The following is a 19,322-nucleotide window of genomic DNA, read 5'->3' on the forward strand; positions in this document are numbered from 1 at the left end:
TATAAAATCCCGCTAACTTTACGCATATGAAGTAACCGTTTTATAAACGCAATAAACCCCTCGAAGCGTTGGGTTTCCAGTGCATTTTATAACAGCTAAGGGGGTTTAGGCACTCCGCTTCGCGTCGTGCCTAACAACGCCCCTTAGCTGTTATAAAATGCACTGGTAACCCACTGCTTCTTGGGGTTTATTGCTTTATTTGGGTGTGTCCTTTAAAATGCAAATGAGTTGATCTCTGCACTAAATGGCAGTGCTGTGGTTGGATAGTGCAGATTAAGGGGTGGTATTTTCCCCTTTTGACATCATAAGGGGAGACACATTTCAATTACCTCCTTTTTCACATGCTTGCAGAGAATGCTTTACTGGGTTGTTGTTTTTCACATTTTTTTTAGGTTGATAGAAGCACTGGGGACCCAATTATAGCACTTAAACATGGAAAAAGTCAGATTTTCAAGATACATCCCCTTTAATGAACTGAACTTAAAGGGATAGCTCACCTAAATATGAAAATTCTGTCATCACGTACTCACCCTTTTGCTGAACATAAAGAAAGATATTTTAGTTACCAAACCATTTTTGAGCAGCACTGAATAGTATTTTTCTGCCCTCTGGAAGTCAATGGCGCTGTTTCCTGCTTGTTTGTAAATATTTTCGTTTTTGTTCAGCAAAACAAAGAACCTTGAGGGTCAGTGAATGATGACAGAATTTTCATTTTTAGGTGAGCTATCCCTTTAAAGAGGTTTGAACATTATATAAATATAATAACACAATAAAGTGGAGGTCAGACACCTGCTGTAGTAACACTGACAGAGGAGAAGGTGTGTGTGTGTGTGTGTGTGTGTGTGTGTGTGTGTGTGTGTGTTTATGAGTTTATGTACAGAGATTCCCTGAGCAGCTGTGTGATCTCAAAGCCTATTTGAAAGTAATTACATTAATTACAGGGCATTAGCAGTGTTTACCACACCGTATGGACTGTATACCATAACTAAATAAACGTGTGTGCGTGCTTACACTTCTGAAGAACAACTGACTTACACATCATCTAAAATATATTGCGTTCAAGATTACAATACAGCTGCAAAACATCTTCATTATTATAAAGACTGATACTGGAACAATTTTAGGTCACATATGGTTTTTGAGAGACATCTGTCTGCACATCTGATGTAAGCGAGCTTGGGATTTTAACACAGCCCCAAAAAATCCTCCATGATGTCGTCTGCCAACAACTTGAGACTTAATGAACATTACAAATCTCTCCACAAGACTCAATTTAAATTTTACTCAAACGTTGCTGTAAACTGTCTGGATGAAGACAAGATGATAATAAGATCAGTGATGGAAAAGCATTTACTTTATATGCAAGCAATATGTTTACTATATTTAATTTTAGATAAGCCTTTAGTAACATTTGTTGTACAGGGTTTAATAAGTGCAAACTTGCCCGCTGGTGAGACTGGCCTTTGGAAAATTGTATTTGTTTATGATAAGGTCTCATATATTATAAATGTTATTTAATTAAAGTAGGGAAAAAGTCCACCATGTACAGTCAATATGAAACCAAACTGCATCCTCAGAAAAATGGCCAAAATAGGTGCTGTCACAGGGTCCTAATATGTACCATTAGGTATAAATACGTATACATTTGGTACCATATGTACCTCTGAGGTCCTAATATGAACTCTTTACAGTAGGTTGAAAGCTGTACTTTTTTTTGAAAGGGCATTGCCCCAGTAACAGTCTTGTCATGACCTGCCTCCTGCCAGACTTCAAACAACACCTATTCAACTAGGCAACATGTTGAGTACTTTAATCATCTCTGTTTAAACATTTGCCATCATTTGATCCAAAAACCTGTCAAAGGCAAAGCCCATCACCACTTTCAAAGGTCTAACCATTACGTTTTAACGCCTGTTAATACCACCAGCTATTCTTTGTTATGCCAACAGAAAAAATAAAGCATGAGAAATAATCTCTTTCACTCAGTTGCCAACCTTTAAGTTAATCTTTACAAATCCCCTCCTGATATACAGTACAAAAGAAAACTATATATGCACTGCTACCTTTTTTTTCTTGGAGTGGAGGACTAACTGTATAATTGTGCCGTATTGGGACGCCCTTTCGTTCTGGCGGTCCTGTCCAAGGTTTGGACGCCCATATGGCATCCTGCTGTTGGTGGATTTTAGCGGTGAGGAGCCTGCGGCGTAGACTGCCTTCTGTTTTGGGCTGGAGGTTGCTTAACTTTCGAGTATAAAGAGGAAGAAGTTCATCTTCATCCTCATAGTAGGTCCTATTCCAACATTTCGCAGCTGGTTCGGTGGAGAGGCAATCTACGTACGCAATCATCCCGTTCTTGGGCAAAATCCAGTTTGAGTCATTAAACCGCAGGATCCCACATCCACCGTTTTATCTCCACAGAGCAAAAGGAGTTAAGCTTCAAGGTCCACTGAAGCCTCCATAAACAAAAAGTCTCCACAAGTTACAAGACCGTCATTTATCAAACCTGATATTGTTCTGTGGGGGAAATCTGGGTCGCACATAAACAAAAACTTCAAAGAAAAGAACTCAAATCAAGGTTAATTCAATAGTAAAGATAAAAAGCCCAAGTTAAAGTCTAGTGTTCTGACATTCTCTCGCTTAACTAACTAAAGCTTTAGACAGAAAATACTTTCCTACCCAAGTTTGTTTGTTTGTCTTGTCTAATCTGTAAACCAGGATTATCCCTTCACATCCATGTTGGGAGGAAGGCATTACACTGCAGATGGTCACCTGGGAGAAGGTAAATAATACTGTACTGGTCACTGTAAAGGACTTGCCCATTACAGTTTTATGTCAGATCAACGTTGGAATGTAACGTCGGATCTAGGTTGGATTTTGATGTCGGATTAACGTTGGATCTTGACGTTGGATCAACGTTGGATCTTGACGTCAGATCATCATTGGATCTTGACGTCGGATCAACGTTGAATTTTGACGTTGGATCAACGTCGGATCTTGACGTCGGATCAACGTCGGATCTTGACGTCGGATCAACGTCGGATCTTGACGTCGGATCAACGTCGGATCTTGACGTCGGATCAACGTCGGATCTTGACGTCGGATCAACGTCGGATCTTGACGTCGGATCAACGTCGGATCTTGACGTCGGATCAACGTCGGATCTTGACGTCGGATCAACGTCGGATCTTGACGTCGGATCAACGTCGGATCTTGACGTCGGATCAACATCGGATCTTGACGTCGGATCAACATTGGATCAAGGTTGGATTTTGATGTCGGATCAACGTTGGATCTTGACGTCGGATCAACGTTGAATTTTGACGTCGGATCAACGTTGGATTTTGATGTCGTATCAATGTTAGATTTGGACGTCGGGTCTTGATGTCGGATCAATGTTGGATTTTGACGTCAGGATCAATGTTGGATTTTGACGTCGGATCAACGTTGGATCTTGACATCAGATCAAGTTGGATTTTGATGTCTGATCAACGTTGGATTTTGACGTCTGATCAACGTTGGATTTTGACGTCTGATCAACGTTGGATTTTGACGTTGGATCAACGTTGGATCAACATTGGATCTTGACGTCGAATCAACGTTGGATCTTGATGTCGGATCAAAGCTGGATTTTGACGTTGGATCTTGACATTGTATTTTGACGTCGGATCAATGTCGAATCTTGATGTCAGATCAATGTCGGATCTTGACGTCGTATCAACGTTGGATTTTGACGTCGGATCAACATTGAATCTTGACGTCGGATCAAGTTGGATTTTGACGTTGGATCAACATTGGATCTTGACATCGAATCAACGTTGGATCTTGACGTCGGATCAACGTTGGATCTTGACGTTGGATCAACGTTGGATTTTGACGTCGGATCAACATTGGATCAAGGTTGGATTTTGATGTCGGAACAACGTTGGATCTTGACATCGGATCAACGTTGGATCTTGACGTCGGATCATCGTTGGATTTTGACGTCGGATCAATGTTAGATTTGGACGTCGGATCTTGATGTCGGATCAATGTTGGATTTTGACGTCAGGATCAATGTTGGATTTTGACGTCGGATCAACGTTGGATCTTGAGATCAGATCAAGTTGGATTTTGATGTCGGATTAATGTTGGATTTTGACGTCTGATCAACGTTGGATTTTGACGTCTGATCAACGTTGGATTTTGACGTTGGATCAACATTGGATCTTGACGTCGAATCAACTTTGGATCTTGATGTCGGATCAAAGTTGGATTTTGACGTTGGATCTTGACATTGTATTTTGACGTCGAATCAATGCCGAATCTTGATGTCAGATCAATGTCGGATCTTGACGTCGTATCAACGTTGGATTTTGACGTCGGATCAACATTGGATCTTGACATCGAATCAACATTGGATTTTGACGTCGGATCAAGTTGGCTTTTGACGTTGGATCTTGACATTGTATTTTGACGTCGAATCAATGCCGAATCTTGATGTCAGATCAATGTCGGATCTTGACGTCGTATCAACGTTGGATTTTGACGTCGGATCAACATTGGATCTTGACATCGAATCAATATTGGATTTTGACGTCGGATCAAGTTGGATTTTGACGTTGGATCAACTATGGATTTTTACATCATTTCAATGTTAGATTTTCATGTCAAGCCAAAGCTGGGTCTTGACATCATGCCTTTCACATTTTACTTTTTTAAGATGTCAAATAAATCTTTGCTGTCCCCAGAGTACTTTTGTGAAGTTCAAGGTCAAAATACCATATAGATAATTTATTATAGCATGTTAAAATTGACACTTTGTAGGTGTGAGCAAAAATGTCTTATTTGTGGGTGTGTCCTTATAAATGCAAATGAGCTGATCTCTGCACTAAATGGCAGTGCTGTGGTTGGATACTAGTGCAGATTAAGGGGCAGTATTATCCCCTTTCGACATCACAAGGAGAGTCAAATTTTTAATGACCTATTTTTTTACATGCTTGCAGAGAATGGTTTACCAAAAGTTACTGAGTTTTTTTTCATATTTTCTAAGTTGATAGAAGCACTGGGGACACAATTATAGCACTTAAACATGGAAAAGTCAGATTTTCATGATATGTCCCCTTTAAAATATGCCATTCCAACACCTAAAATACACATTTTCAGTTACTGTTATGCATTTATTATGTAAAGTAGTCATCATCATCATCATAAGCAGTTTGTTTTCATAAATAACATCATCATGCCTTAAGATGGACAGCTGTTGGACAACCTTCAACACACAAAATAAAAACCCAACAAAAGTAGCCCTATCCGGGGGAAAACTACAGACGTGGCAACCCTGATTTTAAAGGCTCAAAAAGTGAAGTCTATCATTTTTTGCAAATTAAAAAATAATATTTTATAGTTTTTTAAAAAAAAACATGATTGGTTTAATACATGTTTTTAAAAATGACTAATGCATTCAACTTGTAAGTGTGCCTATACACATTTTGAAAACTGTACTGTACACATAGATTTTTTTTAAACAGTTTGAATGACTGGTCCAGCTGGTTGGGAAGTATGACGGGTGGAATATGTGAGAACTAGAGAGGGAGTGAATAAAAACACATAATGACCACAGAAAGAGTATTGTACTCGGTTACCTCCGACAAATGGACCTAAGCCTTGATAATGTGCTGAACACAACTGGCTGAGATAAATCTGTGACCAAGAGATCTCAAACAGAATATATTATATTACAGCACTTTATCAATGCGTATACAAGCTGGAGATAATATAATCGCTCATTCCATTGTGATCAGATCTGATTAACCTCCATCCGGGGTCTAATCCAAATCCTTGAGCTCAATTCGTTGGTTGCCTGCCAAAGTGGAGAACTGGACCAGATGAGAATTCCAGCAACAAGAAGCCGCACCCCCACTGCTAAAAGGCTTAAACATACATAGCTGTTAACACAGAAAAACACCATCAAAGCCTTCCATAAATCTATAAGCTTATCATTTAACATGGCAGACAACTTTGAATTGATGTCCTTCCTATACTCTATGTTAACCTAGATGAACAACAAGCATATTTTATTGAAGCTTACGCTGTGACGTGGCCACTAAGGGCTTGCAGAAGTGGAGCAGAAAAGTCTCATCAGCACAGTTTTCTCGTTCTTTTTTGTCCCAAGTTGGAGTTTTAAGAGCTGGAGATGTTTTGAACATCTGGATTCACTCATCGCAATGAAAAGTGCAGATGAGCATCTGAAAAGATGCACTGTAAAATTGTTTAGCTTTAGCTATGAGACCAGTCCAGGGTGACAAAAAAAACATAAAGCAGCATGTTTATTCATTTCTTGCATAAATAAACAAATTGGAAGTCTAATAGAATCTCAGTTTTCTTCCGAAATTCCTCCTACGGCCTGCAGAAAAGAGAAACTCAGCTTGGTTCCTCTCATGAATCACCCAAACCAGTGACTCTGAACGGACACTGCGTGCCCCCGCTAGGTTCCAGTCTGCATCACCGGAGCCCCGCGTACTCCTCTCTGATTGTAAAAGGGTGCAGTGGGGCAAGCAAACCACAAGGTTTTAACATCTCAACAATGGTTGCTATGGAGTTCCTCTTATTCAGATAGAGGCACCTGCTGAACCAGACAGCAAGCTGAGATCCGTGTGTGCGGTTTCATTGTTGGGTCCATTTGGCTCATTTCTGTGCTTAGTTGCCTTTGACCTTCACCAGACTATGCTGTTGGGTGGAAAAGTGACTGTCATTTCGGATCCTGTATTACAAGTGTTTGTAATATTTTAATAGACAAGATCTACACTGTAAAAAAGTTAAAGGTCACGTTTTTTCCTGATCCTATTTTTTAAACGCTAGTTAGTATGTAATGTTGCTATAATAGCATAAATAATACTTGTAAAATGATAAAGGTCAAAGTTCACTGCCAGGCGATATATTTCCTTTAACAGAATTCCTCTTTCAAAGCCTACAGCGAACGGCTGGTTTGGACTACAGCCCTCTACTTCCTGCTTTAATGACGTCACTAGAACAGTTTTTTGACTAAACTCCGCCCACAGGAACATGTCGATCGCCAGCTAAGCTAATGGCAAGCTAAGCTGCTATCGAATCATAACACACTAAACAAGCTACACAATCAGAACTCAATACGTATTTCTGAAGGAGGGACTTCATAGAACAAGGAAGACATCAGCAGGTTTTGAGAACAGTGAAAACAGAGCTATACAGATAAGTAAATTGTGTGAAAAATACTGCGCTTTTTTACACGTGAAACACTGTAAACACAATCAAAGCTTCAAAAACACAGAAAAATGGGACCTTTAAAACAAGTCAATTCGTAAGGAATAATTGACGACAGGCCATTGAATTATAAGAAAATAATGCACACCAAGGTGGTAATGCGGCACGACGCGAAGCGGAGTGCCGTTACACCGCAGGTGTGCATTATTTTCAAATAATTCAAATGACCGGAGTCAATTATTCTGCTTATACCACGGTTACCACAAACATTGCTCTGGTGCCTATTTTTAAGACATTTGAAAAATTAGGTGTGCGGTTTACAGAAAAATAATCAACACCCATAGAACATTTCTCAGCCAATCAGAATGCAGCATTCAACAGACCCGTGGTATAAAATCTATTATTTTAAGTTTTGGCTTGTGATAAGTTGACATAACTTATAAAAATCAAGTTGAAATTGTTTAACTTAACTTTTTAAGTTAAAGTAACATAAAAATATATGTTAATTGGCAAAAATGCTGCATACTTTTTTACAGTGTTGAAAAGTTTGAATAGCAACTCCACATTGTAAAAAATGAAATTTGGACTAATTTAAAAATTACTTCAATTGGTAGCATATTGTATATATAGGCTAACTGAAGTCATTTTTAAACGTTTTTCACAGCCATAGATGCTGGAATGGTATAAAGAAGAAAGAAAGAAAAAAGAAAGAAAGAAAAGTATTTCACCTTTAATTTTTCACTTAAAGGTGGGGTGCATGATTTCTGAAAGCCAATGTTGACATTTGAAATCACCTAAACAAACACGCCCCTACCCCAATAGAATCTGGACCTTCTTTTGATAGACCCGCCCCACACATATGCAACCTAGGCAACGATGTTGGTTAAAGGAATAGTCTACTCATTTTCAACATTAAAATATGTTACCACCTCAACCAAGAACCGTTGACACATCCCTCCATCATCTGTTTTTCCTATTTAAGACGAGTAGTTATACGAGCAAGTTTGGTGGTACAAAATAAAACGTAGCGCTTTTCTAAGCGGATTTAAAAGAGGAACTATATTTTATGGCGTAATAGCACTTTTGGGAGTACTTCGACTCGCCTGAAAAGTCCGCTCCCCTTCTCACTCTCATAATGGGAGAGGGAGGGTGTTACTGCGCCGAGTCGAAGTACTCCCAAAAGTGCTATTACGCCATAAAATATAGTTCCTCTTTTAAATCCGCTTAGAAAAGCGCTACGTTTTATTTTGTACCACCAAACTTGCTCGTATAACTACTCGTCTTAAATAGGAAAAACGTTGATGTGTTTGGTCACTTCTAACTTTATCTCTAAATGGTACAATTGAATGAATGGGGCTAAGCTAAATGCTATCGAAGCGTCGCAGCGCGCTCCAGTGCTTACGTGCACGCACACAGATGATAGAGGGATGTATCAACAATTCTTAGTTAAGGTAATAACATATTTTAATATTGAAAATGAGTAGACTATTCCTTTAATAGACATGCCCCTTACTGCTGATTGGCTATAAGGGTGTTTTGGTAGTCGGCCCGACTCCCCTGTCCAAAATGTATTTTAAAAAGCACGCACCCCACCTTTAGAGTGAGGAAATGTAACTTAAAAAAAAACTGAAATTTTTCAAGTGTTATATTTTTTTATAAGATCCAACTTTCACTTTTTACAGTGTATATTTGCATACAGTGGGGTCTCAACAAATCTATATAAAAAATTAGCATTTTGAAAAATAGTCAATTGTGCATTCAAAAAAATGCTGCGTAGAGACTAACCCAGTCTGTTGGGTTGTCATTCATGCTAGGTGGTTTCAACCCATTGTTGGGTCAAATATGAACATTTTCTGGGTTGATTTAACTCCTTTTGACTCAATGCTGGGTTAAAAATAATCCGCAATGTCAAACCAAAACAATAGCACAAGCACTACTACTATAATATATCCAACCAATAAATATCTTGATTTCAGACGGCAGCCCAGATACAGTAGTGAAACAAGCAGAACATAAAACAAATTTTACAGACGACCTTAATAAAACACTCCTCCAGGGAAGCATTTTGAAGGAGGAGGTCATTCAGCTAATTTCTCCTTGGGTTCAATCCTTGTCTTAAATAATACAATAACTCACTGTGATCTTGCATTAACAATAAAACCATTGAATCATTTCATTTCGGGATCATCAATATCATTTTCGAAATGAATAACACATCTATTTGTTTTAATCCCAGTCCCTAAAATGATGTGCAGGCCAAACCCAACAGCAAATACCAAAAGCTCCAGGGATCAGAGTCAGAATTTCACCAATGTTACAGGGAGGGTCAGCCCAGCACACGCCTAGCAAATAAGACCCTCATGTAAGACTGAAATATGTGCGCATACATATCTGTTCTTTAGGCTCGTATCTTCATACTGTATGCACGACTTATAAGTGTCACATGACTAAGCTCAAATCCAAGCTTTTTAACAATTAAACGTGTATAAAAACATTATTATTCTGACAGCTGGAGCTTTATATATCCTGCATCTTTCATATGATACAGTAGAAATGACTGGACCTTCGGGTTGAAACTTTAAATGTGTGAGACAATAACTGGATTGGTTCCAATCAGCTGCTCCGGCTCCTCTGGTGAAATGGAAGGAGAGGGGGCGGTTTCATTTATCTAGGTCAAGGAAGCTTCATTTATTTAAAAAATCTTACACACAAAGCAGATCTTTCAGGCTTTTAAAGGTGATTTACAGAAAACTAAATCACAGTCCCTGCCTCCCACAAGACTTGTCTCAACTTTTGCAGAACAACATCCGTGTCGATTAGATTTTAACCTGTAAGGAACAGATAACTGAGCAAATACTCCTTTTGGTACTCATTAGGGAGTCTTCAAACCGTTTCTCCATCATGGGATGCTTCACATGGGTCGCCACCCAGTGATTACACCCCTGCAAAAAGAGTGGTGTGTTGGTATGCGATCACTTTTAAAACAGAAATCCACAGCCAGGTTGTTTTCATAAAAATAAGTGAGAAGTAGCATTGCTTATGCGGATATGAATGCACTTGTTTTCAAAGCAAAACTCGTCTCAACCTGTACAGAGCACTCAGTTGTACACTTATCATATCCAAGTTCACGGTTGTGCTGTGATAGATTCCAATGTTTTTGTAAACAATACCAGCATGCTTACAGAACAATAACACATACTGTGGGCCATGTAAATATTGAGCATTGCTGATAAATAACAAATGATCATAAGCAAAAATTTGGTGATGGTATTGACTATCTTTGGCTTTGTAATAATTAATCATTCAGTTTGTATAGCCTCATACTATTATAATGCATTTGCAACACCGTACGACTATTTAACACAAGTTAAATTGTTGTTAAGATCTTTTCAAAAACTTTCCATTTAGAATATTATATTCAAAATTTTGGAGACATTTTTTCCCGGCTCCCTTCTCGGGTTGCCAGATACATACAGGACTCAGGAGCACAACTGACAATGGAAAGCATTGAGCTTATTTGCTTATTTTTATGTTTGCAATGTTTTTGTTACCATGTTTTATTTCAATCTGTGGCTCATTTCGGAGGTTGCATCCACCGGAGGTCACATTTATGGGCCATTGCAGTCTCATTTAAAGTAGTCCATGTTCTTAAAATAAATCCAGATAATTTACTCACCCCCATGTCATCCAAAATGTTGATGTCTTTCTTTGTTCAGTCAAGAAGAAATTGTGTTTTTTGAGGAAAACATTCCAGGATTTTTCTAATTTTAATGGACTTTAATTAACCCCAACACTTAACAGTTTTAATGCGGTTTAAAATTGCAGTTTCAAAGGACTCTAAATGATCCCATAAGGCATACGGGTCTTATCTAGCGAAACGATTGTCATTTTTGGCAAGAAAAAAAATGCACTTTTAGACCACAACTTTCGTCTTGCACTAGTCGTGTGACACTTCAGCATGACCTCACGTAATACGTCATCACGTCAAGAGGTCACGGATGGAAACTCCGCCCCAGTGTTTACAAGTGTGGAAAAAGATCACCGTTCCGATGTTGTTGTATGTGGAATGATACCTATTAATGTCTTTGTGTCAGTTTATTGTTTAAATGGTCTGCAAATGTGCGTTTCATATATGTAACACGTGACCTTTCGACGTCATTACGCAATTGCATGAGGTCGCGCTGTGGCGTCACAGGACCCGAGGATGAAGAGAAGTTGTGGTTTAAAAGTGCATATTTTTTATTTTTCTTGCCAAAAATGACAATCGTTTCGCTAGATAAGACCCTTATGCCTCATTTGAGATCGTTTAGAGTCCTTTGAAACTGCAATTTTAAACTGCATTAAAACTGTTAAGCGTTGGGGTCCATTAAAGTCCATTAAAATGAGAAAAATCCTTGAATGTTTTCCTTTAAAAAACATAATTTCTTCTCGACTGAACAAAGAAAGACATCAAGATTTTGGATGACATGGTGGTGAGTAAATTATCTGGATTTTTTTAAAGAAAATTGACTAATCCTTTAAGCAACCCTGATAACTGGCAACCAAGCTTTTGAAATACACCATTGAGTAAATTGGCAGGGAGCGGGATCACACAGACCAAAACAACGACTCATGGCTAATTCGTAGGACCACATTCGTACATTTTTGTACGATTTGCCTTAGCCCCATGACCTTGGGGTTAGAGGTGGGGTTTTGTTACACTCTCAGAAATAAAGGTACAAAAGTTGTCACTGGGACAGTACATTTTCCAAAAGTTACACCTTTGTACCCAAAAAGTGCATATCAGTACTTCAAAGGTACATATTGGCAGTTCAAAGATACATATTTGTACCTAAAATTAGGACCTTTTTTAAAGGGTACTGAACAGGGGCGTAGCTAGAATTTTATTTTTGGGGGGTCCCATCTTAAAATGAGGGGGCAACTCACCTATAAATAAAACAGCTTAACACCTGTACACATTTAAAACAGCATATTTAGTTCACCGTTTCAGCAGAACATGAAGTAGACTTAGATGATTTAGATGGCACATTTTCTTCTTCTCGCTCATCTTTCCGTGCTTTTTTAAAAAAGCGTAATAATGTACTTTGCACCCCAGCTGCCATTGTCACCAAATATTAATGAACTCTCATGCGAAGATGACAGCATAAGTTATGTCAAACAACACATGACATGAGCTAATCCAATCAAGCAATTGGAAATCTGAGGGGGCGGACATGTAAATGAGGGGGCCAAGGCCCACCCAGGCCCCCTCGTGGCTACGCCCCTGGTACTGAACCAGTGACAGCTTTGTACCTTTACTTTTGACAGTGTACTGTTTTTTTTGATAATCGTACATCTTTGCATTATTAACGTCGGATAAATTCATACAAATTAGCCAACTTGTAAAATATGTACGAATTCCTGTGAGATCAGGCTGGACATTCCAACACTGAAGGCGCTTTTTCAAAGGAAAACAACCTTCTAAAACATTGTTTTTAAAGAGAAACAGACACGTGAACTTAGCATGTATCCTAAATATCTACAAATATATTATAGGTATTTTTTATTTAGTACAGTCAAAACCTACATACAGCTTATTTAAAGGCGGGGTGCATGATTTTTGAAAAACACTTTGGAAAAGGGAGTCGGCCCGAGTACCAAAACACACTTGTAGCCAATCAGCAGTAAGGGGCGTGTCTACTAACCGACATCATTGCCTGGGTTGCGTATGTGTGTGTGTGTGGGGGGGGGTCTATTAAAAGAAGGTCCAGATTCTATTAGGGTAGGGGGGTGTTTGTTTAGGTATGATAATTGGCTTTCAGATATCATGCACCCCACCTTTAATACTGTAAAAAAGTTATTTGTTTGAACGCAAAACCAATTTTAGACAACATGATGAAAGTTTTTTCATCTAATCCTATAATTATGGTATCACCAAAGGTTAGAGAAAGTTGGCACTAACCAAGCCTTATAAACATAATAATACCAAAGCGCTCAATGCTGAACTGACCAGATCACTGCTGAATTAAAGAAGTGCAATAAATTCCTAAAAAATCAGGTCACCATGCTTGACAGATTATTTATGCTTAAAATGAACAGCACACAGAAGAACAAAAAAGTCACAAAATAACAGACACAGAGAAAGAAAAAAAAGAAAGAGAGAGAGAGAGAAAGAGAGAGAGACAGACAGGGTGAACAAGAACAAAAAACACCTAATCATCCGTCCAAAACAAATTCTGTAGTAATACAAAGTTTGTTTAACACACACACACACACACACACACACACACACACACACACACACACACACACACACACACACACACACACACACACACAGTAACAAAAGGACATTATACTTGTGTATCATGAAAAGAACACAAACTATGTTCCTGTATTGCTTAGTTGGTACACACATACCGATAAAATAAATACAATGTAAAAAATTCTTGTTGCACCATAATTTAAGTTTAATCAACTTGAATTTAAAATTTATTTAACTTTCATGACTAGTAAGAAGTTGCTATAAATCAGTGGTCTCCAACATGGTGCCCGCGGGCAATAGTGTTTGTGAGTTGCCCGCCAAAGCACATTATATAAATAGCCTTCATTTTAATATTTGCTTAGTACATTTTTTATATAAGCTTGGCTTCTTTTATGTAAGTTAACATTTTAAACAATGATAAAACGGATCAATAAGTAAAACAAAATAAAATCAACAAGTAAAACAAAAATGTTTTTGAGACCCCTGCTATAAATTATAAAAATAAAGTTGAATTAGCTAAAACTGAAGTTATGTTTTAAGTTATAAGTTATATAAATTTATAGCAACTTTTCACTAGTCAAGAAAGTTGAAATTAAAATATAATATATTATATATTATATTTATTCAACTTAAATATAGGAATTTTTACAGTGTATAATGAATAAAAGCATCTGCCGACTACCAAAGTAAATAAAAAACTTTGACTATATACTAAAGCATACTGCTGCCCTCTACCAATAAGGTCATGGTCTCAATTTCCAAAAAATAAACACACATACTAACAAAAATCAATATATACACACTTTAAATGCACTATAAGGGGATAAACATCACCTTTCTACACCTAACAGCATTTTATAAAATATTTAAAGAGCACAAGTGAAGTCCAACACACAGTGCCAAAAACCACAAAGAATCACAAGGCTGCAACACTTGCACTCCAAAATTGCATTTCTACAAATAAATTTGCCATGTAATGACAGTTTTAGCAAAGTCTCAGTAGAGCTCACATAAAAAAAGGTTCGGAAAAGAGTTTCCTTCTTATAATCAACACCCCTCATCACCTCAAATCTCTGCCACGCTCTCCTAACTTTTCTGTCAGGTTCTTCCCAGCAGGAAAACAAAGGAAACAGAGAAGAGGAGCGCTTTAAAACCGAGCAAACAGCTGAGCTCCGATACTTCCCTTTGTGCTCCATTAGGGTTCCTGTTACATCCAAGCAGTAATTTACGTTTTAAAGCGATTTTAAGAAGTCCCGGCACTTACCTCTGAGACAGAACATGGTCTCCTCTCTCTCCCCGTGTGTGCTGGCATTTGGGAAGCGTGTCAGTTGAGTTTTAAGGAGCCGTGCCCTCACACAGCCCAGTGTCCCAGCAGCCGCGACCCCCCCACCCCACCTCTCCAGTCGAGGAGAAACCCTCAGGTTCATAGACACTATCTCTAACCCCTTCCCTCCCTCTCTTTCTCTCTCTCTCTCACACACGTATACACTCAATCTCACGGTGGAAGCATGCCAGCTCATGCGCCCTGGGAAAGCGCTACCCAATCTCTGCACACTACTGCCTATTCACAGGACTAACATTACTTTAGGACAAAGGACTGAGTGGTGAAGAGATTGCAGGAGAGAGAGAGATGAACTCGACCAGTGAGACCCCCCCTCCCTTTACTTCATCTGTAGCGCTGCTGTTTATACTTTACATCCCTGTCAGCAGTTCAGCAGTTGACATACAACAAGTTAAATATAGCCAAATCCTCTAGACTCGATTGTTTGTTTTAATAACAATGGCTCACGCGTGGACTCATTGTCCGGGGCTGTCAACAGCCGTTAATGCTTAGACTAATAGCCAAAAAAGCTCAATCTAGCTTTGTTTCATATCATGTCATCTGTTGTCAATTGCGCATTTGATGTGACTGCAAATAGACCTGGGGCACACTACTTGCGGGTGAAACACTACAGATGTTGCTTCCTCATCTAATGAGCCTCATTTATTTAAAACAGAACAACCAAAACCAAGTACAGTACGATAACTAGAAGGTCATTTAGAAGATCAACATCAACAGTTTTCCTGCTGCCAAAACACAGGTTGAACCTCTAACAAGAAAATCACTTTTTAATGTAAGGTGAGTAAAATCACAATGCTGGGGGCTTTACTGATCTTTAAAGGGACACTGCACTTTTTTAAAAAATATGCAAATTTTCCAGCTCCCCTAGAGTTAAACATTTTACCGTTTTGGAATCCATTCTGCCGATCTCCAGGTCTGGCGTTACCACTTTTAGCACAGCTTAGCACAATTCATTGAATCTGATTAGACCATTAGCATCGCGCCTAAAAAAATAACCAAAGAGTTTGGATATTTTTCCTATTTAAAACTTGATTCTTCTGTAGTTACATTGTGTACTAAGTCCAACACAAAATTAAAAGTTGCGATTTTCTAGGCAGATATGGTTAGGAACTATACTCTCATTCTGGCGTAATAATCAAGGACTTTGCTGCCGTAACATGGCTGCAGCAGGCGCAATGATATTACTTAGCGCCCGAAAATAGTCCCCTTCGTAACTTTCAATATCAGGGGACTATTTTCGGGCAGTGCGTAATATCATTATTTATTATGTCAAAATGAGAGTATAGTTCCTAGCCATATCTGCCTAGAAAATCGCAACTTTCGCAATTTTTCATCGGTCTTATTACATGATGTAACTACAGAAGTGTCAAGTTTTAAATAGGAAAAATATCGAAACTCTGGTTATTTTTTTAGGCACAATGCTAATGGACTAATCAGATTCTATAGCCGTTTCTCAGTGTCAAGGCAGGATCCTCGGAAGCCAGAATTTCGAGGAGGCTACGTCATCGACGTCCGTCGAAGGACTGTGCCCAGGTCGAGGATCCTCGAAACGTCCTTCGTGCGAGTCCTTTCCCATATACAGGAAAGGATGCATATTTGTATCCTTCGCGCTCTTCACGCGCTAAAAATCACCCACAATCCTATGCGCGCAGCACCGAAAGCACACCTTTCAATCACGCAACGACGTAATGACGTGCACTTGCTAGCCTGTTCCATTTAACGTGTTCTCGAATGCTTACAAGGAGCCTCGCCTAGCATCTGAAGGAAGTGACTTGTAAGGACTAGTCCTGCCAGGGAAGTATCCTTGACATTGAGAAGCGGCTTATGGAGTGTGCTAAGCTATGCTAAAAGTGCTAGCACCAGACCCAGAGATCGGCTGAGTGGATTCCAAAACGGTAAAAATCTAATGTTTGGCTCTGGGGGAGCTGGAAAATGAGCATATTTAAAAAAATAACAGGAGTTGCGGCTTTGTTCGGCGTTGTCTTCTCTTCCGGTTCTGTTGTGAACTGCGTGAAGTTGTCAGGACTCTGCCACGAGAGTCTTGTTTTATATTTATGTTTTATTGTGATGGCAGGGTTCTGACAGTCTCTTGTTTCATGTGGAGGCTCATGGCTTTGTATACGGGGTCATGTGCCTCTGGTGTCTCGTCTCTAGTCCCCGCCCCCTTGTTCTCCCTGTTAATTATTCATTATCAGTTCATCCCTCTCACCTGGGTTGCCCTCGTTATCTTGTTTAGTTTCCCCTATTTAATCTCCTCTTGTCTCTTGTCTTGTGCTGGTTCATTGTGATCATTCGTGTATGTCATGCAGTCTTCGTTGTTATTTCAGTGTAGTGTTTCATCTTAGTCTGGTTTATGATGTTGTGTTAGTGTATTGTACAGATCATGTTTTATGTAGTTTTGCCCCCTCGTGGGCTTTTGTTTTCATGTTTCAATGTAAATAAATGTTCTATGTTCATCGACATCGCCTGCGCTTGGGTTCTCTTGTCTCCCGTCTCAACCCTGACAGAAGTCACGTGACTGCATTGACGCGGGTGACGTGTTATCTTTAGACATGTTTGCAAAGTTTTTTTACAAACTAACAGCATGCGTCTCCTTCAGACTTTAAACGAAACTCGGGCGCACAAGAAAAAACAGCTGGGGCGCACCAGATAACACGTCAGCCGCGTCACTGCAGTCACGGGACTTTAGTCTTGTCTACGCGGTTCACAACAGACGCGGAAGAGAAGACAATACTGAATAAAGTCGTAATTGTTGGACCCAAATGTATTTTCGATGCTTCAACACATTCTAACTGACCCACTAATGTCACATGGACTACTTTGATGATGTTTTTATTACCTTTCGGGACATGGACAGTATACATGTACATAGATTTTCAATGGAGGGTCAGAAAGCTCTCTGACTAAATTTGAAATATCCTAAACTGTGTTTCGAAGATAAATGGAGGTCTTCTGAGTTTAGAATGACTTGAGGGTGAGTCATGACATTATTTTCATTTTTGGGTGAACTATCCCTTTAAGGACCTCCAAACAGTTAAACAACCTTTCACAATTTTAAGCCTGAAGTAAAGTAATCTACAAACAGAGTTTCTACCCTAAACACTGTCTACCACCTTGACAAGACTGCTAAAAGGACCATGGAACTACCTACCATGGTACATTAATATAATAATCATAAAGGTCCAAAGCTGTCACTCGGACGGTACCATTTCAAAAAGACACCTTTGTACCTAAACAGTGCATATACCATGAAGGTACATATATTAGGACCTTTTTAAAGGGCACTGTCCCAGTGACAGCTATTGTACCTGCATTTCTGAGAGTGTACAGTAACAAACCACAAATCAAGCTATGATATTTCGCATATGGATTTGACATAAATACTTATCCGACAACACAATAAAAGAATCAAGTGACCTCCGATTACCTCTGCGACGGAGAGGCGCATAGATCCACTCATCGTAGTCTTCATCAGCATCCAGCTGCTCTCTGTGGCAGGGGAAGAACCTTCCACGCTGCTCGGACAGAGAGGAAAGACCCGGAGCGCTAAAGGGTCGAGATACAGGGCAACACTCACCTCTGCACCTCAAAAAGTTCTTCTCTCCCCACATCTCAAGCCAAATCACTTCCCTAAAGCCTGATTTCAACTGGAGAGTCAGGCACTTTTCCAAATGCCCCACATCGCCTTACAGCAAGCAAACGGCTTAGATCAATCCAACATGGATGGATTTATAAAGATGTTTGCCAAGACTGAGGGCGGGTCCTTCTGTAACATCCAAAGCATTACACTCTATGTTGAAAATGCATTCTCAGTGTGTCTTCAAAACGACGTCCTTTGTGTCCAAACAAGCAAAGTGCACTTTCAGGAAATCCTAAGAAAAATGTGAGGAACTTCCTTTGCTCCCCAGCTGCGACACATGGCGAGTGTTTGTGCATGTGGACGCAGGCGCTCGTGTGTTCCCTCTTTTCCAAATGTGCTTCTGGACCCTCTTTCTTCAGTTGGAAGAAGGAGAAAAAATAAACTATTTGTCTATACTGTGTGTTGTGTTTTTCAATGAATAAGACAAATAAAAATATACAGTACTTATAAATAGATAATGCAGAATAATCACTTTATTATAGTATTATAGTTGTAGTTATAGAGTTTATTATATTGACAGGGGCAGGACTTGGTGAGTGTGTCTGTTATCTTAGTGAATTTTGCATAATATTGTTATAATACTGTAAAGTTTATGTTTTTAAAGGGGCCATGTAACAAAACTTTTTTAAGATGTCAAATAAATCTTTGGTGTCCCCAGAGTACGTATGTGAAGTTTTGTATGTATGTGAAGTTGGATTGTGCAGATTAAGGGGTGGTATTATTATAAGAAGATCTCCTTATGACATCATAAGGAGAGCCAAATTTCAATTACCTTTTTTCCTAAAGTTACTGGGTTGATCTTTTTCACATTTTCTAGGTTGATAAAAGCACTGGGAACCCAATTATAGCACTCGCATGGAAAGGTCAGATTTTCATGC

General features: G+C 39.1%; 1 protein-coding gene and 1 long non-coding RNA gene across 7 annotated transcripts in view; one reads left to right on the forward strand and one right to left on the reverse strand.

The window, feature by feature from the left end:
* LOC129417152 (uncharacterized) overlaps window positions 1-19,322 on the forward strand; it is a 70,269-nt gene that overhangs the window by 40,422 nt on the left and 10,525 nt on the right. The window lies entirely within an intron of this gene.
* nhsl1a (NHS-like 1a) overlaps window positions 1-19,322 on the reverse strand; it is a 72,863-nt gene that overhangs the window by 35,499 nt on the left and 18,042 nt on the right. Inside the window, exon 1 of one of the 6 annotated variants that reach the window (XM_055171627.2) lies at window positions 18,232-18,771. The exons of 3 other annotated variants lie outside the window; for them this stretch is intronic. In XM_055171627.2, the coding sequence (XP_055027602.2) occupies window positions 18,232-18,415 (184 nt within the window). In that variant the 5' untranslated portion in view covers window positions 18,416-18,771. Of the gene's footprint in view, window positions 1-2,063; window positions 2,827-14,726; window positions 15,638-18,231; window positions 18,772-19,322 lie in introns of those variants that run through there. 2 more of the 6 variants (XM_055171628.2, XM_055171626.2) reach the window with 2 other exon arrangements.

The sequence above is a fragment of the Misgurnus anguillicaudatus genome, chromosome 7 (assembly GCF_027580225.2).
Source record: "Misgurnus anguillicaudatus chromosome 7, ASM2758022v2, whole genome shotgun sequence".
Classification (NCBI taxonomy): domain Eukaryota; kingdom Metazoa; phylum Chordata; class Actinopteri; order Cypriniformes; family Cobitidae; genus Misgurnus; species Misgurnus anguillicaudatus.